The sequence below is a fragment of the Ambystoma mexicanum genome, chromosome 3p, assembly GCF_040938575.1.
Source record: "Ambystoma mexicanum isolate Mex_15411 chromosome 3p, UKY_AmexF1_1, whole genome shotgun sequence".
NCBI classification, from domain to species: Eukaryota; Metazoa; Chordata; class Amphibia; order Caudata; family Ambystomatidae; genus Ambystoma; species Ambystoma mexicanum.
Window position 1 is genome coordinate 695,871,001 of NC_090925.1, and position 27,814 is coordinate 695,898,814.

At 47.6% G+C, this 27,814-nt stretch overlaps 1 protein-coding gene across 4 annotated transcripts in view; it reads left to right on the forward strand.

Moving 5' to 3' along the window:
- NSD1 (nuclear receptor binding SET domain protein 1) overlaps window positions 1-27,814 on the forward strand; it is a 1,891,114-nt gene that overhangs the window by 1,735,467 nt on the left and 127,833 nt on the right. For all 4 annotated transcript variants that reach the window (XM_069651497.1, XM_069651498.1, XM_069651496.1 and 1 more), the window contains exon 20: window positions 8,261-8,402. In XM_069651497.1, the coding sequence (XP_069507598.1) occupies window positions 8,261-8,402 (142 nt within the window). The remainder of the gene's footprint in view (window positions 1-8,260; window positions 8,403-27,814) is intronic.

Genomic DNA, 27,814 nt, shown 5'->3' on the forward strand with positions numbered 1-27,814 from the left:
TGAAGCACCACTTTGGATATGAGGCACAGTGCTTAAGTAGGAAGGTATGCTAGGCCTTTTTAGGAGTTGTCTTCGGATCTTCCGTCAGCTGTTCTTCTATGGGGGATTCTTGTCTCCAAAGCTGATCTGAAGAAATGGCTGTATCCGTAGAAAAAAACAAATACAAATGTAGACCGAATAATTTTGGTCGAATTCTTTTGTAATGTTTGTATATTTATATTAAAAAAATATTCTTTTGAAATGTTTATATATTTTTATAAAACAAATAGGTGAGGTTGGTGTAAGGGTCTGAGTTAAGGTAGGGGGAAGTGGGGCAGGTGGTCTCACCCGCATTATTTAAAAAAGGGGGTCAAAAACTGAAAAGTAATTTTTGGTTTTCGATCAAAATAAATTTGGTAATTTCTAATTAGGTATTTTATTTCTCCAGCATGGGGTCTGGCATGGATTCACATGCTCATGAATATTCCCCGTCGTCAGGCTGGGAATCCTCGGTAAAGAAAAATCAGTATCAGTTTCGTTTCTGATCTGTCTTTCGTAGTAGTAACCAATCACTGATCTCTGCGTCATACTGACCACAGCCAATGAGTGCCCTCTACCTAAGCCCCGCCTCTGGCAGCCATCTTCAGATTTTTACCGCACGTTCAAGTGTTGGGAGTCCTCGTGCTTAGCTCTCAAGCTTTTACTGCGTGTTTTGCGCTTTTTCAGGTGAATTTTTACATTTTTTTGGTTAATCGAGCCTCAAGCACCACCGTTTCTACTCCCGTTAACGGCTACCCGTTACGGGATTTTCCTACGCCCCTCAAGGGTGAAGATTTCGTCGAATCAACTTCTTGGAGGATTCCAGAAGATTCGCGACCTACTTCGAGATGGCCCAAGACGCGAGTTTGTCACCAGGACCCAAGCTGTTTCGCAGCTGCCCTGGATGCGGGCTGCAGAATGTGTTTAAGGAAGACGAACATTCGCAATGCCTCTACTGTCTTCATGGGGACAAAACTCATGTAGAGAAGGACTGCCAGTTCTGCAAGAACTTGTCGGAGCGGACCATGAGGGACCGTCAATCCCGTCTCGCCAGCTGGTTGGAGAAGGGCTCAATGGGTGAGAAGAAGAAAAAAGGGTCCGAGCGGGCTTCTAAGTCCTGTGCGGGCGCCCCGGCGACGGTGACCCAACACCAGGCCAAGCGGCGCGAGTCCGCTGGCTCCGGGAGCGCCGAAAGGTCGGGCTCTTCGGTCGCCAGGCAGGGCGCTCCTTCCCCAGCACCGTCAACCACGAGCCAGCGCTCCGGTTCGGGGAAGAGGAAGTCCGAGACCCCGGGTAAGCTTCGGGAGAAGCCCCGTCCGATCTCGGAAGAGGGGGAGCAAGGCGTCACCCCTCCCCCTAAGGAGAAGGCCCGGGACGCACCCAAGGTGGTGAAGGCCCCTACCCAGCAGGCAAAGGCCTCTATCGAGGCGATCGCGGCGACTCTGGCCAAGCCGGCAGAGACCCCGCCAGCGGAGACTGCCTCCGGGACTAGAGTTTCCCTGCGGCCAAGGAGGGAACCCTCTTTTCAGCCCATCGTCATGGCCACCATGATGGAAGAAGCGAGGGGGGACACGGTAGCCTCCTCGAGCTCGGAGTCAGCCTCGAAGGAGGAACTGACCGAAGCCGTGAGGAACCTCGAAGTCCAATTCGAGAAGGTTCGATCCCGTAAGGAAGATCCTCGGGAGATAACCGAGGAAGACGACGATGGCGAGGAAGAGCAGCCTTCCCTTCCGGCACAGCTGGAACCTAGGCCTCAGGATGGCTCGGCGGCCATTTTTTCTGCGATCCAGTCCTTATGCTCTGAGATAAGGACGAGATTCCCACGGCCCAGGCCGGAGGACCCGCAACCTGGCCCTTCGGAAAGTCCTCAAAACAAACGACGGAGGACCCAACCCTCTCCTCCACTCGCCCCCGTAAGGCCTACAGTTCCCTCCTCATCCTCCCACGAGTCGGGAGATGACGGTGCGATGGGCTCAACGACGGGTTCTGAGGGCGACGACGACGGAACGGGTCTCCCGTCGCACGGGCCTCGCCGCCCGACGAGATTGGCACATTCCACGCCATGATCGCCAGGGCGTCCGAATTGTTCCAGCTCTGCCCGGAGGAGCAGAAAAAGGAAGGTTTCCTCTATCAGCGCCGGGAGGCCAAGAGGAAGACTGTCATCGCGGTGCCTCTAATCGATGACATCTGGGAGGAGGGCCTGTCGGTTCTCAAGAACCCCTCCACGGCACCAGCCAAACGGGACCGGTACGAGAAGAAGTACCGGGTCCCCGAAACCGCTCCCCTGTGCCTCAGGGCCCAGCCAACGCCAGACTCTGTCGTCTCGGCGGCGACGAAGAAGAAAGCGGCGGGGTCAGGAGCCTCGACGTCGATATTCCCCGCCGGACGGCGAGGGAAAGAAGTTGGACGCCATGGGGCGGCGGGTCATTTTGTCGGCGGCGACGACGATCAAAGCGGCCAACGCCCTGGCGATCGTGGCCCGTTACGACAGGGAGCTCTGGTTTTAAGCTGGCCCCCATATTGGACTTCCTACCGGACGACAAGAGGTCCGAGGCCCTGGAAATACTTCAAGAAGGCGAGGTGGCGTCAGACCACGCCATAACGGTGGCAACCGATATTGCCGATACCGGGTTCCGCCAGCTGGGCAACGGTGTTTGCCTACGACGACGGGGTTGGCTCTGGGCGACCGTCAGGACTTCCAGACCAGGGTGTTGGACATGCCGTTCGACGGCAGCAACTTGTTCGGGAAGGCGGTGGACGAATCCCTCCAAGCCATAAAGACGGACACGGAGACGGCCTGCGCCCTAGGAGCCCTTCAGCAACGATGGCCCTTTTGGAGCTCCGGAGGCAGACAGGGTGCCTCCAAGGGATCCAGCGGTGGCTCGTCGTCCTACCGCCAGGCGGCACGCTCCTCGTCTCAGGAGGCCTACAGGGGTCGCGGCAAGCAGGGAGCGCCTCGCCGCCGTCTGGAAGGTGGCCCGGGCGGCAAGGACACCACCTCCAAGCAGGTCTGAACCGGCCGTGGTCTCGGGCCCCCACCGAAGCACCCCGGTGGGAGGCCGGCTGACGAATTTCGTCGGCGTGTGGAAGTCCATCTCCACCGACCGTTGGGTGCTGGATACCCTGGCAAGAGGACACTCTATCGAATTCCTGAAGAAGTGCCCTCACGTTCCACCTGTGGCCAGGAAGAAAAATCACATCCCGCAACTGCTGTTGGAAGTACGGGCGATGCTCAGGAAAGGCGCCATCGAGCTTGTCCCGAAGAGGCTCTGGGGCTCCGGGGTGTACTCAAGGTACTTCCTCGTCTGTAAGAAGACGGGCGGCTGGCGCCCCATCCTGGACCTTCGTCGTTTGAACAAATACATCAGGTCACAAAAGTTCAGGATGGTCACCCTCCAGCACGTACTGGGACAGCTGGAGGAAGGCGACTTTCTATCGTCGTTGGACCTGGAGGATGCATACTTCCACGTTCCCATCCTCAAGGACGAGGGAACTCGCCGTCGAACACACTGCAAGGACCGTCCAGCTACTCACACTGGGATTCGCCATAAACTACCCAAAGTCCCACCTGGTGCCGTCGCAGGTGGCCCTGTTTCTGGGAGCGAAGCTCGATACAGTGAGGCGCCTGGCGGCCCCGTCGGAAGAGCGGACGAAGACCATTCTAGGCAAAGTGCAGCGCCTGCTAGCCACAGGCATGGCCAGGGTGAGGTCCATCAAGTCCCTCCTGGGGATGATGTCCTCTTTCATCTACCTGGTGCGCCTCTGCAGACTATGGATGCGCCCACTTCAAGAATTTCTCGACGCCCGTTGGATGCAGGCGACGGGCACCTTCGAAGACAGGGTCCCCCTCAACGAGGTGTTCCGGCGGGCGATTCAGTGGTGGGGCGTTCGAGCACACCTCACGGCGGGCAAGGACTTTCAGACGCCGGCGTACCAGGAGACGGTGACGACGGACGCCTCCATGGAAGGTTGGGGCGCCCACACCGGAGATCTCCACGCAAGAGGCCACTGGCTCCCGGAGGAGAGGCTCCTGCACATCAACGTCCTGGAACTCCGAGCTGTGTTCTGGGCTCTCAAATCGTTCCTCCCGTCGCTCAAGGGCAAGGTGGTGCGGATCTTCACGGACAACACCATGACAATGTTTTACATACAGAAGCAGGGAGGCACCAGATCCCCAGTCCTATCCAAGGAGGCACAGGATCTGTGGCACTGGGCGGTCGCCCAGGGCATGTTCCTGGTTCCCTTCCACCTGGCAGGAGAAAAAAACCCCATCGCCGACTCGCTCAGCAGGGAGCTGCGCGCGTGTCACGAGTGGGAACTGCGCCAGGATCAGGCGGACCAACTCTTCCGACGATGGGGCAAACCCCAAATCGACCTGTTCGCAACAGCGAAGAACTCGAAGTGCAAGAGGTTCGCCAGCAGGTTTCCCCAGCCGAAAAGCATGGGCGATGCGTTCTCGTTCCCCTGGGACAGCCTTTACCTGTATGCGTTCCCTCCGTTGCCGTTGCTGCTTCGACTCATCAACCAGCTCAAGAGGTCCCGGTGCAGGATGATCCTCGTCGCACCGGCGTGGCCGAGGCAGATCTGGTTCCCGGACCTTCTGGACTTGTGAACGTCCCCTCCCATCAAGCTGTCGGCGGACGCGGACCTTCTCTCCAGAGAAGGAGGCGCCATCTTCCACCACGACCTGGCGTCGCTAAACCTGCAGGCTTGGCTCCTGCAGCGCTAGAGTTTGGAGGCTACGATATACCGGCCGATTGCAGAGAGGTTCTTGCAAAGGCCAGGGCGTCCTCGACTCAAATGCTACGGTCATAAGTGGAAGAGGTTCTCTATCTGGTGCCGAGCACAGAAGATCACCCCCTACGGATTGCGGCCCCTCAAGTGCTGCCGTACCTGCTATCGCTGGCAAAGGCTGGGCTAGCCCATGCCTCCATTAAGATTCATCTGGCGGCGATCTCCAGATATACCAGAACCACAGGACGGACGTCCCTGTGGTCCCATCGACTGGTAAAAGAGTTTATGAAAGGACTGTTCCGGTCGTTCCCGCCGGTGAAGGCCCCGGCGTGGGAACTTAACGTGGTGCTGACCAGGCTCATGGGGCCCCCATTCGAGCCGATGCACTCCGCACCGATGAAGTTTGTGTCGTGGAAGACTGCATTCCTGGTGGCCATTACCTCCGCACGACGAGTGGGAGAGATCCAGGCCCTATCTTGCAAAGCACCGTACTTGACTTTCCATGCCTCGAGGGTAGTGCTTAGGACGCACCCCTCCTTTATGCCCAAGGTGCCGTCGGACTTCCATCTTAACGAGCCCCTGGTGTTACCTGTTTTCTTCCCGTCTCCTTCGTCGCCGGCCGAGAGGACTTTGCACTCGCTGGATGTGGCTAGAGCGCTGAAGTTCTACGTGGACCGCACGAAGAGTTTCCGGAGGACATCACAGCTGTTCGTGAACTTTGGACCTGTGAATCAAGGGAAGGCTCTCTCAAAGTCTTCTATTTCCAGATGGCTCTCCGGTTGCATCATGCACTGCCACCGGTTGGCTAACCGACCGGTGCCAGGCCGTCCGAGAGCCCATTCGACCAGAGCGATCGCTGCTACTAAGGTGTCTTATCTGGTGTGCCCCTGCTAGACATCTGCAGGGCTGCTACGTGGAGGTCGACGCACACCTTCACGAGATTCTACTGCGTCGATCGGGATTCCAGGGAGGAGTCTAGGGTCGGCCAAGCAGTGCTGCGCAACCTGTTCGCTTAAGGTGAGCCTGGTGAGGAGGTAAGAGATGCTTAATGTTGAGTTTTTTGTATTGCTTAATGTTGAGCCTTTTGCCACCCCCCGTGGTTGTGCATGTGTGTACTGCTATTTATTCTTATATTCATGAGCATGTGAATCCATGCCAGACCCCATGCTGGAGAAGGAACAAGTTACTTACCTGTAACTGTTGTTCTCCAGCGTGGGTCTGGCATGGATTCACATGCGAACCCTCCCGCCTACCCCTCTGAGGCTCTTCACTTGGTCATACTGCCACTTCACGTGCTACCAAATCTGAAGATGGCTGCCAGAGGCAGGGCTTAGGTAGAGGGCAGTCATTGGCTGTGGTCAGTATGACGCAGAGATCAGTGATTGGTTACTACTACGAAAGACAGATCAGAAACGAAACTGATACTGATTTTTCTTTACCGAGGATTCCCAGCCTGACGACGGGGAATATTCATGAGCATGTGAATCCATGCCAGACTCACGCTGGAGAACAACAGTTACAGGTAAGTAACTTGTTCCTTTCAGTTCTTTCATGGACAACCATAAACGGCTGCAAGAGTCCTCTTTGTATCCAAAATCTAAGCTGGAAGCAAGTCCAAGCCAACCAGTGGTAAGGATCTGGACCATTCAAACAGCCAGTAGTTGTCCAATCTGCGACAACTACTGGTTTCACTCATGCCCCACACTGAGACTCTCTGGCACCACAGATGTGGAGGGGGAACAGTCAGTCTCACCCCCTTCCTGGGCCACATACACACAAAGGCATCACTAACACGCGAAAACAGAACCTTTCTCTGGAAAGTGCAAGGCCTTATAATGGATTTCCTGACCTGGCAAGGCCTAACAACGATATGGCCACAGAACACGTGAAAAGCTTGTGGCATGCCCACGTTTACTAGCCAAACACGGTAAACATGAATGTGCACACTAAAAATTATGCAAACATTGTAAAAATGGATCTGCTTCCACCTGCTTGTCTTTAGGCACATATAAAAGTAACCACAAATCCCAAGTGTAAAGATTTAGGGTGATACAAAAGTGTCCCCATTGCCCTGCATTGTAAGATGTGTGCAATGTTAAAAAGTCACAGAATACAAAAGGGAAACCTAGTTTCCCACTACTGATGGTCAGAAGGACTGATCAGTTTCACCATAACAACTGAGCAAAAAGGCAAGTGAAGACCAGCTGAAGGCTGTGCTTACCTTCAAAAAGCCATGATGGGTTCAAAAACAGAGCAAAAGGAAAGGTGGTCCATAGAAACTATAGAGTCAAAGTTGCAAAAAGAGAAATCTTTCCTAACATGACAATATTTGCAGAGAGGTTTTACTTCGTTAGTGTGTATTTTAAAAGCCTAATAAATCATTGTATATTTTAGTACTTGTCTAACTTGAATTATTGAAGTTATCCTGTATGGACTCATTGTAGTCTTAGACTCCGCTCACAGCCCTCCTTAGACTAAGCACTCTGCTATGCTACCTTACTTTGAGTGGGTTTGGCTAGCTCTTGGTGCATCATGTCCATCTCTATTGGTTTTTGGAAATCCATTCTAACAATGAGCTACAATTCAAGTCTATGCCACTTAAGTCACAACGATGACGTAGGCCATTTTATCTCCATTTATGTTTTTCATTTCAGTATTAAAAAAAAAAAAGCCAAGGCCCCTAAAATGGGAGCCACAGTTGCTTGTGTCGGCTACAATAGTTAACTATAGTTGCTTGCTTGTAGAGATGGATGTTTGGCCCCCTTGGTGCTAACTGCTTTTAAAACGTATGGAAAGAGTTTTTTTTCTGAGAAAACATAAAACCATTTTTCAGTTTGTTCATTTATTGTTTTTTAAAGTGTTCTGGCAGGAAATCATTGTAAAATGATTACTAATTAGCATAGCTGTACTTTGAGGCCTTCTGTTTCAGGTAAGTAATTTTATATTTTCTTCTTTTTTTTTTTTAAGAGCCCTCTGTTGCTATTCCATTCATTTACAGGAGGCAGGAAGTTAAGATTTCTATAGCATTGAGTCTATTTTTGGAAGATTTGCGCTAAAACATGTATTTGAGTCTTTTTGAGGGACGCATACGTTTGCAGTTGTCGTCATTGAGATTCCTTTGATCACAGTAAGAGTGGTTATTTTGACACTTGTACATAGATGACGTCAAACAGGTCCCATTCAGTGAGATTTGGTGTTAATGTTATAATTGAAGATATTGCAGATGAATCGGGGAAGCTCTAAACAGTTCGACAACTTTGTTTTTATTTTTATTTTGATCATTCTGATTTTACTTGATGGCTTTTTATCTGACAGCAACTACAGCAAAATTCTTAAAAGTAGTGATCATAATAACGACCAGTGCGGCTGTTGTTTTTTATTCTTTGTGCGGTATTGGGTGGTGCTTTACAAAAGAACAGATGGGCCATTGAGGGAAGCGTCAGTAACTGCAGCTATTAGTGTTCATTCCAATTGCCTTCTTAACTGTTTGTGTTCATTATCATTCTAGGATCGTATCATCGATGCTGGTCCAAAAGGAAACCACTCTCGCTTTATGAATCACTGCTGTCAACCCAACTGCGAGACCCAAAAGTGGACTGTAAATGGAGACACCCGAGTTGGCCTCTTTGCCCTTTGTGACATTCAAGCTGGTACGATATATCCTGTTGTTATGGGGAAACTGTCCTTCAGAGTTATGTGCACTCAGTGCTATTTCAGTAAGCTCCTGTTTGAGGTCTACCACTGTATTTGAAAATAGATTACTATAACATGTTTAGTTTGTAGACATATGATAATCCTTATCCTTGTCCAGAAGAGGGAATACCTCTAATCGATAGTACATCCTGCAGGTTCATTGCTATAAGAAAAAATCCCCAGGCACAGACTCCAGTCTGAAGACTTAAAAATAGCACCTGGAAAGGTGGAATTGATTGGTGCCAGGTGGGGGTTCCTGTGTGCTTTCCTGCTGTCAAACAATGCCATTCACGTGACTGGGAATTATGCAGTCATCTTATGCACTCGTCTTAAGTAGGTGAGACCTACTCCTCTGTTAGGAAAGATGTTCTTTTCGCTGCTTTCTCTCCATAGGTATGTGTGGAACCCCCACCTTTTCCTGTTGTTTTGAACCTGACCCAACTTTTGGAGGGGAAGTAAATCCTTTTGCTTTACTGACCTTGCTTAGCTCATCCATTTTGTGGACACTGATTAGTCCCTATGGTTCTCAGTGCAGGGGGACTCTTTAATGCCATTAGTAGTAGTAGTAGTTTTTGCTGTATTTCTCCCATAGCTTTCTTTCAGTCTTGCACACTTTGGATTACTGGTACAATTTAACAGTTCAGGCTTAGGCTCAAGCTTCTGGTAGTTCAAGCACTTCATTGGGCTGCGTCCGAATTGTCATAAATATACACCTCCACTTTTGACTTTTACTGCACTGGCTTCCCTCTGCCAGGCTCGAGCCGGTCGTTCGCGTCGTGGGGGTTCCCTTCCCAACATTTTGTCTCAGGTGTCTTTTCACTGTCGAAGACTTTCGAAACTGCAAGGATTTTACTTAGACCTCTGCATGACAACTTCGACTTCTCTTTCAATAAATCTACAATCCACAATCTTCCGCCTCTTAAAACACCAATGCTTCTTGGTACTTTTAGTTTCCTATTCTCTTCGGTTTGCCTTCTTGGCCTTTTCCAAAATTCATATGTAACACCAATACTTCTTGGTATTAGTAGTTTATTTTCTTCAGTTTGCTTTCTTGGTCTCTTTCAAAGCTCATATACTTTGCCCTCTTGGTTCAAAGTTTACATACTTCGCTTTTCACTCATTCAACTTTCTTTTCGGGATCGCAGTTACTTTTCACAGAGACTTTCGAATGCAATTTCACCACACAGGACCGCAGTTACTTTGTATCCATTCCTCTTACAATTCAACAATTGTCCTTTGAATTACACATTTTATTGGCATACGTGCAACCTTCAACTTTTGCGTTAATTACTTTTGCTTTCAACACAAACCGGACGGTTGTGTTAATCATCCTTCTTTACATCAACGCTCTTCATGCAGCAGTTTAGGCTGTTTCCAGTGGCTCCTCTGCTCCTCCCCAACTCTGTAGTTCTCCTGGGAGGGTTGCTGGCTGCTTCCAATTACCTTGAAGTTTTCTTTCTTCCGCTCAGTCATTTTCAGTCTTGGAGCCATTACGGCATCCTGAAACGTGTGGGATTATGGCCTGGCTCGCTCTCTATCTTCATAATTGCACATCAGCCCCTTGCCCTTCTGATTTCTATCGCATTGTTCGCATCGGCCCTGAAAGAGCTGATCCTTCTCGTACCCAGTCTCGATCAGAGTGTGCCTGTGCGCACCACCATTTATTCATCTGAACGGGAGTGTTAACAGTGGCAGGTGTATATAGTTAGGATTACATGCCTGACTCTGCCTGCCATCATTACAGGGACAGAGCCAATGCAAGTCAGTGGAGGTAATTGCCTGGCTCAGTAGTATTGCCAATGTGTAACGTGGGAAGGAATTATGGGAGTTGTAGTTTCCCGTAAAATAATAAAGGATAGGGGTTGGATGGGTTGTGGAAATAGGGGGATACCATCTCTCGCCTTTAGGTGTTTCTCTCCCACTCCCTGAGGACCGCCTACCCAGGTGATTCTCCCTTGCTTGTCCACCACCAGGGTTGGGATCAAAAAGTGATGGCCTTTCCCTGGCCACCTGAGTACGGGATCCGAGGGGACCAGGTTGTGAAACACCCTCTGGTTTTTCACAGCACATTACTTTACAGTGAAGTTCAGTTAGGATACTTAGTATGGAGGAGGACATATTGGCGCGCCCAGTTTGGCACGGGCTGTTTCGGCGCAGACATTTCGCCACAGGAGCCAGTTTGGCCCGGGCAGTTTTGGCGCAGAGACTTTACAACGCCAGTATGTTTTGGCACGAAGACTCATTACTTTTTTTAAATGAGTGTCACGCCAAAACATACTGAAATACGTAACTTAAAAAAAAATTAAAATAATTAACAATGGTGTTCAAGTATGTCACTTGTACAGGAGCACTTACCTTTCGCAATTACAACGGGATGTACTGATGAGATACTTGATACTCCGAATATGTACTAAATGTCACTATGATTATGAATTTCAGTGTATGTTTAATGTTTTGAATGTTTTGGGTTCACATACCTGTGTTAATCACTGACATGTATTGTTTGTTAGAATTTTCATTAAATAGTTCTTGGGTCCTTTTGGCTTTACTGGGCTCACCCTGATTATTTGTTATAAAAAAGTCTTCTTGAGATCAGGACAGAGCGGACAGCTTGATGGGAAAAACCAGTCTCCACCCCTGCTCAAGGATATGTGCCTTCGTAAGTGTCCCTGGACCAACTGGTTGACAGAACAGCTCTATCCTGGGATACATTGCTGTTGCCGGTCTCAGCAGAGCCTTGGAACTTTGCACAACTTATGTTTGTGCCACAAGTTGCCTACTCCTGCATTTTCAGCCGTCTCTCTCCAAGGGAAGCTGTGCTGGGACTGCTTCTGTCTTCGCCTCGGTTAGATCACCTGTCACCGCCTGACCATGGTGACTCCTGTTGCAAACCCCTCTTCAATCCCGTGTGGTGCCCTGAAATGGTCTGCAAGTACAGCGAATGACCAAAACTAGATCCCGACGCCGAAAGTCACCTCTGCACCCACCACCCCTGGGCCTTCTTCGAATGGGCCAATCCCAGATGATTGTGTCCCGATGGTCAGTGGAAGAATCTGAGTCAGGGTGGTAAGAGAACATTTAGAAAATTCTTCTTTTTCTCTCTTTTTTTAACTTTATTTTTCAGAGACCAATTTCATTTATGTGCTTTTCTCCTGATGAACCATTGCTACTGGCAATGGGGAAACACGTGTTGAGGTTTTCATAATTGAAGAAAAGTGGTCTAAGCTATCATTTTGACCCATGTGCGAGGAGGTTTTCATAATTGAAGAAAAGTGGTCTAAGCTATCATTTTGACCCATGTGCGAGGTTTTCATAATTGAAGAAAAGTGATCTAAGTTATAATTTTGACCCATGTGCAAGAAAACAATGAACTCAATTGATTTCTGAAAATTAAATATTTATTGATTTTCGAAAATAAGATATTCAAACAATAATTGAATTTGTGTGAAGATAACACTATGCCAATAACCTGGATTTGACTCACTGAACAGAAACTAACTTTTTGATTATTCAAGGAGTTGGTGCATTTGAGTGACTTTTTCTTGTATACCAACCATTTAATGTATTTAACTTGTGTAGTAGCCACACAATTTTATGGGAAAACTCATGCTGACAACTTTGCAATTTCAACAAACCAGAAAAAATCAATTTATCTTTACTATTTAATTGATGTCGCCAAGGTTGAGCTTTAGGTTGGCTACAAACAAGAATTTTCTAATTATTTCTTCATAAGCCCCCCAGGCTGACACCAATAACAGTATACCAAAACATATGGAAGAAGCTTTCAATATAAGAGATGCACAAGCAGAGGAACTGTTCTTGAGACACCGGCAAACAAACACATCCAACTCATCACAAAGAAATAACTACTCCTTGAGATATCTTTTTGAACAGCTTGAGAATCTAAGTAAACAAATGGTGGGAAATTAAAACGCTCAAGATGTATTTGGAAGTTGATTGCATCCCGAGAGGATTACGCATTTGCATCTTTACACCATTTGAAGAAGAAGAAATACTAGCATTTGAAGATTGGGTGAATTTATTGAACAATACATCTAAAGAGATAAGATTAATCAATCAAGTGGCTCAGACACATGAAAAAATTATGAAAGACATAGATGATACAAAAGAGGCAATTAAAGCATTGGAATGCCCAGAGATTACTTTTAAAAATTACCAGATAATGGATGACTTCCTAGCCAACTATGAGAAAGACTTGAAAAACAAAAAACAAAGAACTTTTATTAGGGAGGAGGATGACTACATTAACAACAGAATCTTTACCTTTCATAGAAAATACGACATCAATCCAAAACAACAATTTAGGCCCAAAGGGAGTAAAAGTCAAGATTCGGCTACAAAAAGCAATTTGTCTACTCCATCATCCTCTGATATTGAAACTGCAAGCGATAAAGAGACACTGGAAATAGAACCAGCAATGACAGCTCCATCCTCGAGCATTTCACCAACCTTAGATATTAATCCAAATTTAAAATCCAAAAAAATGTCTTTTTTGGAAGAGGTTTTAAGATACAGAAAAAGCTTGAGGACCAACAATCCCACATATCGGGGAGCATCACCCAATCCAAATCCACCTCCAAGTACCTCACAGCCAAATGCCTTAGAGGTAAGAAAGGAGGAAGCAAAACGTGCTCTAAAAAACCAAGGAGTAGAAACAAGAGCACAGAAGCAAGGGAAGAGAAGATGAATTTAATTATTAACCTCTATTCAAAGAGCTGGCGCATTTCGGTAAGAGAACATACCTGTTTCTGTCGCCCCCTGCCCTCCATAGGCTTACCTAGGTGTAAAGTTTTGGTCTTTCTCCAGCATGGGGTCTGGCATGGATTCACATGCTCATGAATATTCCCCGTCACCGGGCTGGGAATTTTCTGTAAAAGAATAATGGTTTCACTTTCACTTACAAACTGTATTTCGAAGGGATTATGTCCTCCGACGTATTCCTTATCTTGATAGATTACATTCCAGCTTGCTGGCCTCGGAATTCTTTTCAGTAGAGGGCGCTGCGCGTCGACGTCCCTCGAGCTGGTGTCCCTCGACGGCCTCCGTCTCGGCGCCAACGTCATTGTGCGTATAAATAGACTCACACAGCGGCCGTTGCTCAGTTCCGTTTTTTCCGCACTTCGTGGGCCTCGGAATAGTGTTGCTCAGTTCTTTCTTCAAGAAGATTCAACTTATTTTTCGAAGATATCATCTTTATTCGATGGCTTCCTCATCCGAACCGTCGACCCCACGGTCCGGCTTCAAAAAGTGTTGTGATTGTGGGAAGAACATTTCATTGATGGATCCTCACAGGATCTGTTTGTGGTGTCTGGGATTGGAGCATCACTGTTCGGAATGTGAGGACTGTATGTCCATGACGACGAAAGCCTTGAAGGAGCGTAAGGGGAAGCTTGAAAGAGGTAAGACTCTTAAAACTTCTACTCCCTCGAAAGTTTCTTCGGCAGAGTCGAGACATTTGTCTCCTTGCCGTCACAGGAAACATTCCTGTTAAAGGTCTCGAAGCGGTTCCCATCAGCCTTCGAGATTGAAACACTCTAAGAAGAGGCGTCGTAGATCTCCCTCTTCTTCGTCGACTTTGTCTCCCCGGAAAGGGTCACCTGCCCCACAAAACATAGCTCTCCAGCTAAGTGGGAGGAATTCCGTAAGAAAATGCTTAGTGTCTTCGAGAAAGCGGCCTCGACCCCCTCGGAGACGGCTAAAGGTGATACCCTGGGTGAAAGACCCGAAAAATCAAAGAGCTGCGAGTCGTTGCTCCTGGCGAAAGAAACTACCCGGGAGCGTCATGAACCCTCGAGTAAAGGCAGTAAATACGCATCATCGACGCCGCCATCGAAGGTTTCTTCGACTCATAAATCTGCATCATCGACGCCTTTGTCGAAGGGTCCGTCGACGCATAAATCGGTTGCATCGACACTGTCTTCGACGCCTATGTCGACGCCGATAAAAAACCGACCTACAACTGTCACTACATCTGAGTCAGTAGAGGTGTTGAGGACCTCGACCATTACCTTGGACGCCGTCGACAACCTCGACGACTCCGAGTAAGATTCCGATCCTCTCGAGTACTTCGATGCCTCTTCTAACTTTTCCGACGCCCTTTTCGGGTTTGTCGCAGCCTTTGACTTCCATGTCGACAACTTCGACGTTTTCTCAACCAGTGACAACCAATTTGGCCCCCTCTGCTCTAGAAATGGGTTTTAAACCATACCGTAGGTCTGATTACTTTAGAGCTTTGTCCTCTATATATAAGGAAAGGGAGGATTCCGACCATGAGAGACCTTTTAGTTTACAAAGGACCTCATCACCTATACCAGAGGAATTTATCTCTGAAGAGAACAGGTTAAAAGATCTTCAAGACTCTTTACATGAAGCAAGTGGTTTAGATACTTCTCCAGAAGTAGAGTTTGCTAAACCAGACACTGGGGAGCATGCTGAGACCCCTTATAGGGTTCTGATGGTTAGAATAATGGAATTCATGGGGTGGTCTACACCTTCACCTTCTTTTCAGCAGGATGACCTTACTGACATTTTAGTTAAAGGTCCACAGGAAGATCCTGTTGTTCCTTTTCATACTGCTCTGCAAAGAAAGATATCTGCTAATTGGGAAATCCCTGAAGTTATCCCTGCAGTTAACAAACTATCTGCCAAATACAGGGTATCTGCTACAGATCCTGAATACTTGAGCAAACATCCAACTCTGGAGAGTTTGGTTGTACAAGCAGCAATTTCATCAAATAGCAGATCTGCATACCCTACTATTCCACAGGACAGGGACGATAAAAGGTTTGATGCTATGTCAAAAAAAGTATTTCCGGCATGTAGCATGGCGCTTAAATCTATTAACGCCACTTGCACGCTTGCAAGATTCATCCATACACTTTGGGAGTGTGCTTCATCTGCGGCTGACTGTCTCCCGGAAGGAGAGGAAAGGTAAGCATTTTTAAACACCATCAAAGATGGGAAAGATGCAATATGCGAGTCCCTTCAAACTGGCATTGATTCTCCTGACAGTATCAGCAGGGCCATATCGGCAAGTTCCACAATCCGCAGATTTGCGTGGTTGCGGAAGTCTGGTTTTGCTCCAGATGTACAAGCCAGACTTTTGAACAAGCCCTTTGACGGCACTTCTTTATTTGGTAAGAAGGCTGATGATAGCCTGGAGAAGTTACAAACATCCAAAGCAGCAACGAAATCTCTTGGGGCTGCAATCCGACAGACTCCGAATCGCCCTTCAGGAACCTCCTGGAGGGGTAGGTCCTTTCAATTTTACTCCGCATTCGGAAAAGGCAGAGGACAGCCAGCTCAAAGGGGCCAGAAACGATTCACCCATGGTGGACGGGGAAAAGGTACAAAAACCGCAGCAGCAGGTGCCGCTTTACCCTCGGCATCTGCGTCAGCCGCTTCTAAACCCCTCTCCCCTCACAAGACACCAGTAGGGGGCAGGTTAACTCAACATCTGGCAGAATGGCAGGCTATTACTCAGATGCTTGGGCATTGGAGACAGTTGCCCAAGGATACTGCTTGCCCTTCCTACACACCCCTCAGAGTCATCCACCGGGGAACAACTCTTTGAAGTTTCCAGACCCGCTCCTTATGCAGGAGATTGTAGACCTGCTAGAGAAAGGTGCCATAGAACCGGTACCTGTAGTGGAGAGTAACAAGGGTTGGTATTCTCCCTACTTCCTATTACCAAAGAAGGAGGGAGGACTGATACCCATCTTGGACTTGAGGGAATTGAACAAATTCCTCAGGAAAGACAAGTTCAAGATGGTAACCCTTTCCCAGATCCTCCAAGCCCTCCAGCTTCAGGACTGGTTGGTATCTCTGGACCTTCAGGATGCTTATTTCCATGTGCCAATCCATCTCAAACACAGGAAATACCTGAGGTTCACAATTGGCAACTCTCACTATCAATTTCGAGTCCTGCCATTTGGGCTGACCTCCGCCCCTAGGGTCTTCACCAAGCTAATGTCAGTAGTGGCTGCAAGTCTAAGGAGGGAAGGGATCCACGTTCTACCCCTACCTAGACGATTGGTTGATCAGAGCAGTATCTTTGGAACAAGCTCAGATCCAGCTAGATTATGTCTGTCACTTCCTTCACAAGCTGAGCTTCTCCCTCAACTTAAAGAAGTCTCAGTTGATACCATCACAAAGACTCCAGTTCATGGGAGCAGTCCTGGACACTTCCCTGGGGAAAGCCTTGCTACCAGAGGTGAGGGCTCAAGATATTCTACAGATGGTCACCAAGTTTCAAAATGCCCAACGTCTACCAGCCTTCGACTTTTTGAGGTTGCTAGGCCTCATAGCATCCTGCATCTTCCTTGTGCCAGAAGCTCGCTTGAGAATGAGATCCCTCCAGTGGGCACTAAGAACCCAATGGTCGCAATTCTCAGGAAGAATGTCAGAGCTCCCTCAAGTCCAGGACAGTGTGTCTTGAGACCTTCATTGGTGGGCCTGTCGGGAGAACATCTTGAAAGGAGAACACTTTTGACAAGCATGGCCGGGGATAACAGTAGTTAAGGATGCCTCACGAACAGGGTGGGGAGCCCATGCCAACGACTTGACCATCATCAGTCATTGGTCTCCATCGAGCAATCAGACTAGCGCTGAAGGCTTTTCTGCCATCTGTACAGGGGAAGAATGTCCTAATAATGACGGAAAACACAGTGGCCATGCACTACCTCAACAAAAGAGGAGGCGCACTATCACTGCCACTGTGCAGAGAGGTGATGCAGCTCTAGTTTTGGGCAATTCAAGAAGGAATCTCTCTATCGGCAGTTCACTTAGCCGGAGAGAAGAACTTGACAGCGGACTCTCTGAGCAGGCAGAGCACAGTCTCCCACGAGTGGGAGCTATCTGCGGAAGTCCTTCAAGAGATCTTCGCCCTTTGGGGAACCCCTCAAGTTGATCTGTTCGCCACCAGTATCAACAGGAAGTGCGATCAGTTTTGTTCAAGGGAATTTCCCCCAAGAGGAGCTCTAGGGGATGTTTTTGTAGTAGACTGGGAGTTTCCACTTCTATACACGTTTCCTCCAGTCCCTGTCATTCCTCAGATGATCAGGAGGTTGAGAAGATTCCAGAAGACTATGATCCTAATTGCCCCGGATTGGGCCAGGAGAACGTGGTACCCGAACCTTCTGGACATGTCCATCTGCCTTCCGATTCATCTTCCGCAAAGAGAGGATCTTCTTTCGCAGAAGGGAGGTCAGGTTCTCCATCCAGGCATCAGAACCCTCCACCTTAACGCTTGGTTTCTGAAAGGTTGAGATACAAGGATTGGGACCTCCTGGATGACGTCATGGAGGTGTTGCTTTCAGCTAGAAGGCCAGCAACAAAGACTTTATACCGCTGCCGTTGGAACAGATTTTGCAGCTGGTGTAGAGAAAAGAATATCGAACACTTTTCATGCAGTACACCAATGGTGTTATCTTTTTTGCTCTATTTGGCGAATTCAGGTCTTCAAGTTGGTACGATCAAGGGCTACCTCGCAGCGCTGTCAATCTTTAAGCGCACTGTGGAGGAGCCATCATATTTCAAATTATCCCTAGTGATCCAATTTCTGAAAGGGTTAACTAATGTCTATCCCCCAAAGCCGTTCCAAGTTCCCTTGTGGGACTTATCTAGTCTTACATTTTCGATGGGTACTCCTTTTGAACCACTCCATTCTTGTTCATTAAGATTTCTCACCCTTAAAACAGTCTTCCTAGTGGCTCTAACATCTGCAGAAGAGTGAGCGAATTACAAGCTCTATCTTGCAAACCTCCTCATACAATTTTTCACAAAGACAAAGTTCACTTGTTTTACAAGTGAAGCCCAATTTCCTCCCAAAGGTGGTCTCCGAGTTCTACATCACTCAGAAAATAACCTTGCCGTCATTCTATACTCCTCCCCATCCAGGGAAAGAGAAAGAGAGACTACATAGGCTGGATCCAAGGCGTGCCTTGAGTTTTTATAACAGACTTGCTAGAATAAGGCAAACGGACCAACTGTTTGTAGGTTATGAAGGACACAAATTAGGATTGCCAATCACAAAACAGACCATTTCAAGATGGATTATTTTAGCCATTCTAGAATGCTACAAATTGGCAGGGAAAGAGCCCCCTCAACACCTTAGGGCTCATTCAACCAGGGGTATCGCAGCCTCTTCAGCTCTCCAGAGAGGGGTACCGATTTGGGACATATGTGCGGCTGCCACACGGTCGTCCGCACATACCTTTACACAATTCTGTAGTCTGGTTTCCTCGTCTAGCCAGGAGACGAGATTTGGCAAAGCTGTGTTACATTCTGTTCATTCTTAAAGGGTAATATTCCAATATTACTCCAACCTCCTCTCTCACACCACTGCTATGGGAGCCTATCAAGATAAGGAATACGTCGGAGGACACAATCCCTTCGAAGAACAAGTTACTTCTTACCTTGTAACGTTCTTTCGATGGGATGTTCCTCCGACGTATTCCTTATCGCCTCTCCCACCCACCCCCTCAGTAAAACTTCCCTTGTAGTTGCAGCTTACGCTCCTTCACGGTCAATAACCAATTCATGCACAGCTAATTTCAAGCTTAAAAACGGAACTGAGCAACGGCCGCTGCGCAAGTCTATTTATACGCACAATGACGTCGGCGCCGAGACGGAGGCTGTCGAGGGACACCAGCTCGAGGGACGTCGACGCGCAGCGCCCTCGACTGAAAAAATGTCCGAGGCCAGCAAGCTGGAATGTAATCTATCAAGATAAGGAATACGTCGGAGGAACATCCCATCGAAAGAACGTTACAAGGTAAGAAGTAACTTGTTCTTCTCCTTTAAACCAATCACTGTCCTCTGGGTCATACTGCCCCCATCCAATGACTGTCCTCTCCCTAAGCCCCTCCTCTGGCAGCCATTTTCAGAATTGTACGCACTCTTCAGTGTTGGGAGTCCTCGAGTTTGCTCTGCGATCTACTTATGTTTTTTCGTGTTTTTGACGGAAAAAGGTTCTATTTTTTTTTCCGAAAGAGCCGATGTGCTCTCTTCTCGATCTGCCGACAGAGGTGATCTGTTGTCGGGGAATTTCAGCGTCCCTCAAGGGTGCAGATCGAAGATTCCAGAAGGCTTTCGGGCCTACCTCACACCCTCTGACCATGACAGAGGAGAGGAGGAAGATCCCTCTTCATGTCCTGCACCAACTGCGGGTTATGGAATGTTTGTTGAGGACAAGCACCTGCAATGCCTCTACTGCCTGCATCCAGACCACAAGGAAGGAGAGTGCGAGATATGCCTCGGTTTCTCCAAAAAGATGATGAAGGATAGGCACAGTAGACTGGCTGCGTGGCTGAACACGAAGGCCTCTGCCCCGTGCTCCAAGCAGGGTCATGCCTCACCCAGGTCCGGCTGGTCCGAAGAGCGGTATTCTAAGCCCTTTGAGGGCGCCTCATCCGTGGGAGCCGAAGACAAGGCCAAGAACGGCAAGTCTGGGTCCACCGGGGTCTCCGCAGAAGCAGGTCCCGCGGTGGACAGGGCGCAATCTATATCACCCTCTGCCTCCATTGCCAGTCGGCAATCGAGCTCCTCCTCGAAAAGAAAATCGTCGAACCGAGCTAAACTGTGGGAGAAGCCTGAGAAGCCGTGGGAGGAGGAGAAGGCCAAACAGCCCAAGAAGGCCCAATCGGCACAGGATAAGACTTTGTCGATGATAGAGCTAGTGGCGGCTTCTTTCACAAAAGCTAAGGGGGCTGACCCTGGGAAGGTAGCCCCGCAGCACAGAAGGTATCCCTGCACCCAAGGCGCGAAACCGTTGCAGTGACTTTGGCAAAGTCTGCTGACACGCGGGAGAAGGGACACAGACTCAGAATCCGGTTCCAGCCCATCAAGGTGGAAAAAAGGGTCAGGGCAAGAAGGCCCCAGATTAGTCTTAGGCCATGGCCCAAACCATGCCAGTTTTGTCCAGGGACGACGAGGACCTGGAGTCCTTGCACACGGTCCACGGACTTCCTGGAGGGTGGAATACACTTAGTTTTCACTATGTCCTGAAAGATGGAGAACAGGACCTCTGTCCAGAGCTCAGGATGTTTTTTCCAGGCTCGAGTTTGATAGTCCGTCCGGGCCTGGATCGCCTGGGAATCTTAATTTTGTTATAAGGAGGAAAAAATCCTCCTTGTCAATAGGTAGATCCCAACCTATAGAGGAGCCCACAGGTTTCACTTCTCTCAGGCTTTTAACAAATATTTGCTCAAAGTACGGGGCCCAATTTAATTCTGGAATTGGATTAATCTGAAGGCCTAACTGCAGAGTCTCCAGCCCTGTCTATAGGGTGCTTTGCTGTTATAGCCTCCAGCATTACCTCTGCATCCTTCTGTACAAGGGCAGCCTTATGACCACATAGCCAGTTTTTAAATTTTTGTTTCATTTTCCTAATCATAACAAATTAATCAGATTTAATAGGATTGCCAATATTCATACTAGAAACTCCTGGTGCCCTTTTCTCATGCTGGACTCTTTATAATATGGTTACAGAGCCATCAATCCTGTCCCTTGAAAGGAGGCTAAAAAGATCCATATTTCACAAGGGAAGAGTTCAAATTATCTTTAGAGTTGCTACACATTGTGTTAACAAGAGTTTAATTCAGCCACATAATCTTCCTTCTACAGCAATCTTTCTTCGTGAAATAATATTTTAGGTTGTGAGCACACCTACAACTAGGCACTTCTGAAATAGTACATTCCCAGGTCATTTTAGAGGATGGCGTGATCGCTTTGAGAGGAAGAGGCAATTTCCAAAGTGGAAGCAAGTCCAAAAATGTTTTTGGACACAAGTATATAATCCAGAATTGCCTCTTTTCCACCTCTGCCCCAGGTGGCCTTTGCAGAGATTTGCCCGACCACACAACCATAACTCATGTGCAGACCACAAGACTCCATAAGTGCCATTCATTGGCACCCTTGGACCCCGGGGGCAGGTTGAAAACTGTTATGCAAGCAGGCCCGATTTGTGACTCGGGCACAAGTAATGTTCAGCACACATCCGGATTGCTTTCAGGGCAAGATCGATTACACATTCATTCAGAAGATCCGCAATATAATCCATAAAAACCTAAAAGGTGTGCTGTCAGGGTTCCAGTGCACGTTAATTAGGGCAAATGCGGCTATGCCTGGATAAATACTGGATTCCCAGAAAAGTTTAGAAGCTTGGATAAAAGAGTTAGGTGACTTCAATGCACACATTTCCAAACCCATACCACTCTGTACAGCCGTCAAGAGGCCTGGGGCTTGTCTGCCTTTTGCGGCCTTGATGGACAGATTTAATAACTGGGAGCATCCACCCAGTAAAGGAAGGTGTAAAAGCCAAGATTCTTGTATAAAAACAGTTTGTCAAATATCGCTGGATTAAAAACCCCTGTTTGAAAGGGATGGGAGAAGCCATGTGTGTTCCACGACGCTACAAGAATACCCTTGGACGTCTCCCCATAGGCTGCTTAATATTAGTTAGACAATAGCACATGTGCCAGCCATGACCATTTGGCCTCTGGTGCATTTCTCGAAACAACTTGACCAGGCTCACCAACCCATCTCGGTTTTACATCCAATCTATCGCATTTGATTTGAAGAGGCTGAAGAATCAGACATTTATTTTCTGGGCCCTCAATTGTGGAGTCCGAGTTCTGCAAAGCCAGAGTATCCAGTCTGTTAACTTCTTTGAGATCATAGCCCATCACGTGCAGTAATGAGGCTCCCTCTAGCAACATTCTTCTAACAAAACAGTATTTATTATGTTATAGCACTCAGTCTAAGTGCATGTCATTGCAGAACTCAACTTGCTCGATGTCCCTCGATTCATTCGAGCGTAACAAAGGTATATCATCGAACAAGTTAAGGACATTTTCTTTTTTTATTATTAAATGTTTCTTGGTTGTACTTACTTGAGCGCATGAGTCAAATAACCATTTACATGTTTCTCATGTCGTACGTCATTAAGTTAAAAGAAAAATGATTACAGGCTTTCATCACCTGTTCCTCTCTTCACAGTTTAAAAAAAAATCATCATCATCCTGATTAATCATCATGATTTCATGATGTAAAACAAATGCCTAAAGCAATGCAGCCTATCCAATATATATATATATAGTCCGTCCTAGGGTCAGCCCGAACCTAGCCACAGGAGCTACTCATTCAAACACATCAGCAGATTTTATCACATTCTACAAATTTCAACATTGCTAATGCTAAACTTACTCTTTCCCCAGAAGTATCCACTCCCACCACTGTTTATCCATCATTGTTAATGGTTGAATATGTTGCTCTTTTACAAATTTTAATCGCAGATTGGTTGGGGCATCACATGAAGTAGCAAGATGACAGTGTTTCCATTTCCTCCAACAACCCACAAAATCTACATTATGAGTTTGCTTATGAGATCATCTTTCTTGACTGAACAACTTGGCAACAAGAGAGGATGAACTGTCTGTACCTGAGTAGCAAATCCCTATAGTGGAAGGATGGAAATGTCAGTAGGTATCTAGGATGTTGGTTTAAGCCCTTACGTTCTTTTCCCAAACAGGGTCTCTGGGTGTCTGGATTCCTCCTCTTTACTGTTTCAACCCATTCGATTTCCTGGAGTTACTTTTTAATTTTTAAAGGGTTTGAGATTACCTCATCCACCACCACCTCCATTTCCACCATAGTCCACTCAATCATTAGCCACCATTGAGAGAGGGCCTTGTCCGGTGTTCCCTCAATTAGCCTAAATATCTCAAAAGGGGTCACTGCTTCAGCCAACCTACATTTCCTGTAGAAAGTGATGGATTTCTAAATCAATATCGACTCCAGAGACCGCAGGGGTAATTCATGCCTAGTAATGATTATCGCCAATGAGCTCCGGAGTTTAAGGATCTTATGCCAAAACAGGCTCTCCAATGGAGCCCAAATTTTACAAGACAGGTTTAGCGTGCCTTCAGCTCCATAAGTTAGAATGGGCACCCCATTTTGTCGATAGAAAGTTAGCAGAGGAGAGAGGGAGAATTTGCAATATTTGCAGAGCGACATGGTACCTTGGGCAGCAAGACATTTTTGTCTTTAATCTGAGGGAGAGATAATGAGCTCTCTCATCTATGTTTTTATTCATCTTTACCCCCAGGTAAACCATAGTATCAACCACTTCAAGAGTCTCATGCCCCACCTTCCATGTAGAACCTTTCCTCGGCTTCCCACACGCCTACGACAGACTGAGGATCTTTGATTTATTTACGTTGATTTTCGTATCATTTGCCCCAAGATGGGACTTGAAACTCTCTATTTGTCTCTGCAGACCCACAGGGGTTATAGATCCATAAACACCAGATCGTCGGCATAGAGGATGCAGGGAATTTCCGTTTCATACACCTTGGGTGTAAACAGCCGGGTCGTTTCCTGTGATTTCCCCAGATCAGAAACGTACAGGCTGAGCAACAGGGGGGCTAAGGCACAACCCTGTTTCAGTCCACAATAGGTGTTCATTTTTTTTTTTTTAGAAAGGATCCCTGTGGCTTATAGTTGGATTTGTATGGAGGTATCATAGTAAAGAGCTTTAATAGCCTCCAACAGGTCTGCTGGGGCCATATGGATACAAGTCCCTGATTCAAGAGCTCTTTGTTTTAAAATGTTGATTATAAAGAGATTAAGGGAAGTTCCCACACCCTTTAAAAATCCGTCTATCATGGGTCAAGCCTCCCAGCACCGGTTGCCCAGGCGGTCAGATCGCGCAACAGGACTGAGGTAAAAGGTGTCCCCAATGAATCGAGAAGGATGATCAGGCGAAAGTTCCGGGAACCTCTTTGATCACCCTTCTTGTAAATCGGTACTATGATGGCCAACCGCCAAGACTTTGGCAGTTTCGTGCGTAAGATCTGACCAAACATCAATGTTGCTAGCCTGCCCCAGGTGACAAGATTCTCTTTCAGCAGCTGATCTGATATGCCGTCCGGGCCCGCGGCTTTGGAGGAACTAAGTCTTTTAATGAAGCCTTCAAGCTCAACCCTCTCTATTTTAATCGACCAACAAGGCGGCGCCTAATCCTACCTCAGTTCCCCCAGCAGCCCCTAGATCAGCGAACAAGCGAGAATGAGTGATCCAACTGGACTCGCTCACTGGCCCAGCATATGGCAAGTTCAAAAATTGCCACTGTTGTTTCACAATTCCCACGTGTCTCTAGTATTTTTATTACAAACTGCTTTTAACATTGCTCTGCGTCTATTTGGAGTTGTTGGCATCTTGTGGCGATAAGCCAATTTGTGTACCCTTGCTTACAGCGACAGATCTTTTCCGGGGCCTTTGGATCCTCACGTATCCTGATTTTCCTAATTGCAGCTCGCATTTCTTTCTTAGCTTTCACTACCATGGGATCATAGGCATGTTTTGTGGACCTTCCTAAATGTTTGTTTACTTTAGATGGCACTGTGAATTCTTTAAAAATACACATATATTCAACATTTGAGGTGTCCCTTTCCATCGCAGCCTCATAGTGCCCAAAGATGGAGCTGATGGCCTTCTTATCCACCCTTAAGCAATTCTTTGCCCAGGTTAATTCCACCAGGCCCATTACATCCCCCTTCCAACTTCTTTGACAATTTTAATGAGATGGCGAACTAGATCATGGCCGCTAAGTGGCTGTCTAACTATTTCAAATTTAGACACTTTTCCCCCCAATATTACTGGACATGAAGCAGTAGTCCAAGCATGATCTGCTGTGACCTCTACCCCATGTGCATGCACCCGGTATGTCTCCCTCTACTTGGGCATTCGGCATGACTAAATGTCAGGTTCTAACTTCTTGGAACCAGTATAGGGCTCTTCCCTTCAATTCACTCTCCTTCTGCGGCAATCCCATCTCATCAAGCAGACTGATATTTAAATCCCCACAGAGGATTACATTCGGAGTATCACATTCACGCAGCACTTCATCAATGACTTTCATCATTGTTTTGATGAAATTAATTTCCTTACAGGCATTCACCCTCCAATAAACCTTCATTAGGAGAAAGTTTTAGGACCTGGACGTATGGGTTTGGGGATTTGTGGCTAATCAATGTAAAGCCTGAATCTCGGGTTCAGGAGGCCCGAGTAGGGTCTCCCCAAATTCCCCTTGCCTGGCTGGATTACGGTTAGGTTCATATCCATCACAAGAAGGGGTGGTTCTGAGCCATGTCTCCTGTAAACAGAGAATGTCATATTTGCCCAAATCCTTTACATGTTCTGTGAATAAAGGTTTAAACCCGCTTGTATTCCAGTCCAATTAGGACTGGGCCGGGTGGTCCTTGGATAGTCTATTTTTGATTGTTCTTAGCCAGTGCTCAGGCCAGCCAGTCCAAATTGAATTGCTCTACTCCATCCTGATTCCTAGTATTACCATTAGACTCGGAATTCCGGCATAGTTTACTGTTGTCCACTGTAAATCTAAGTTTGGTTGTGTCTGGTAGAGAAAAAGATATCCTTTCATTATCTCGGGTGGCATTTAGCTCCAGATTCCCCCCGCAGTTCTAAGTAAACTAGACACGTTGGAGGTTACGGGTCCTTTGGCCAGCCAGTCCACTCCATTTCTCTGCTCTGTGACTGTTTTTCCCAGTAGAGGGCCCTCTGGGCGATTTCGCGTTGGCACCTCCACAATGCTAGGCCTTCGTTTTTGTTGCCAATCTCTTAGGTTATAGTCCAGATGTAGTAAATTGTCACTTTGTGAAAGTAGAGCTTCTTTAATCTCCCAAGATATTAAATGGAGAATAACTCAATCCATCTTTTTTTCTTCAACAAATCCCACCACTTTGATATCATCGGTGGAAATGTGGCAGAGACCCGGAAAAAAATATTGGAAGAGTTATCACATTACTGCGATTTAAGATTGAGGCTTTCAATCCATTCACAATTCTTTCCAACTGAATTTCACGATTTTGTTCCCTAGGAGGTTTAATTGGTACTTGGCTCTTTTTTGACCTAGGCTGGGTATTAGTTGCCTGCATATCATTTCTGGGACATTCCAATAGATGTCTTTTCGAATGGATTGTGTCCTCCAACGTATTCCACATCTTTGACATGAATGTCCACAGCTGTGCATTTCAGAAACTTTTTCGGCAGAGGGCGTCCTGCGTCCATGGCGTTGGTTCAATGTCCCTCGAAAGCCTCCGTCGATGACAACGTCACAGGATGTTACTAATAGGACACAGGGCGCCCGTAGCCTCAGTTCCGTTTTTTACGCCAATGTGTTAACTTCATGAGACTCGGCACGCCTTGTGTGTTCATCTTTACAATGTCTTTCTCTTCGACCCCTCCAACTGTGCGGTCTGGCTTTAAGACCTGCCAGAACTGCAAGTTGAAGATGTCGCTCACCGACCCCCACCGCATTTGTTTGTGGTGCCTGGGCGAGTGGTATGACACCAACGACTGCTCGAAATGCCAGTCGCTGACTGCAAAGGCCTTGCAGGAGCAGAAGGGGAAGCTCCAGGTCGGTAGGTGCCCTAACCCTGTTAAATCCCGGACTTCCAAGTCCAAGGGGGTTTCCACCGATGACTCGAGGGGTCCCGGAGTGGTTCCTGCCATTAGTCCTCCTCATCCTGGCACTCTAAGAAGCGTGGTCGCCTTCCGCATCCACCTCAGAGGATGTTGCCTTGGGGAAGGTTACGTGCCCTATGAAGTCCTCGACTCCAGAAGAATGTGCAGTGTTTAAACAATCCATGTTAGCGATTTTTCAATTGCAGGGCACGGGTCCGGTCGCGCCTTCTGACAAAGCCAGCCAGTATCGGTCTCGCACTGTGGCTCACACGCCTTTGGGCGCGGGTACATGTCGCGCATCGGGAGCCTTCGAGGTCCCATATGGACAAGGAATGGAAGAAGGAATGGAAGAGTCGCAAGAGATGTGTCTCTAGGTCTCGGTCCTTGTCTCCGGAGAGACCGCAGCAGCCTGTTGAGGACTCGGGGCCGGCGTTGACTCGTTCGGCGCTGTGTCCGTCCGATTCGGACATAGATGCCTTGCCATCGTATCAGCCCACGGCACCGTTGGCACCTGTGTCGACGCCGAAGCCTTTGGCAATCTCGATGTCGAGATTGTCGATGCTTTCGACGTCAAAGCTATCGGCGCCTTCAGGGATTTTTTCTCCAAATTTGCCATTGGAGTATCCGGATATCGTGGATCCTCCAAGGAAGGCTTCGTTGAAGTCTGTGAGGCCGGTTTTGGTCAGTTGGAGGAGTTGAGGCAGACCCTCCATGATGCAAGTGGGCTGTACACTTCCCCAGATGTGGAGTTTGGTAGAACTGAGCCTGGGGCTCATGCAAAGTCTTCTTATAGGAGACTCATAGCACGAGTCTCGGAGTATCTGGGCTTGTCTAGTCCTCCTGAAGACTTTGTGTAGGATGA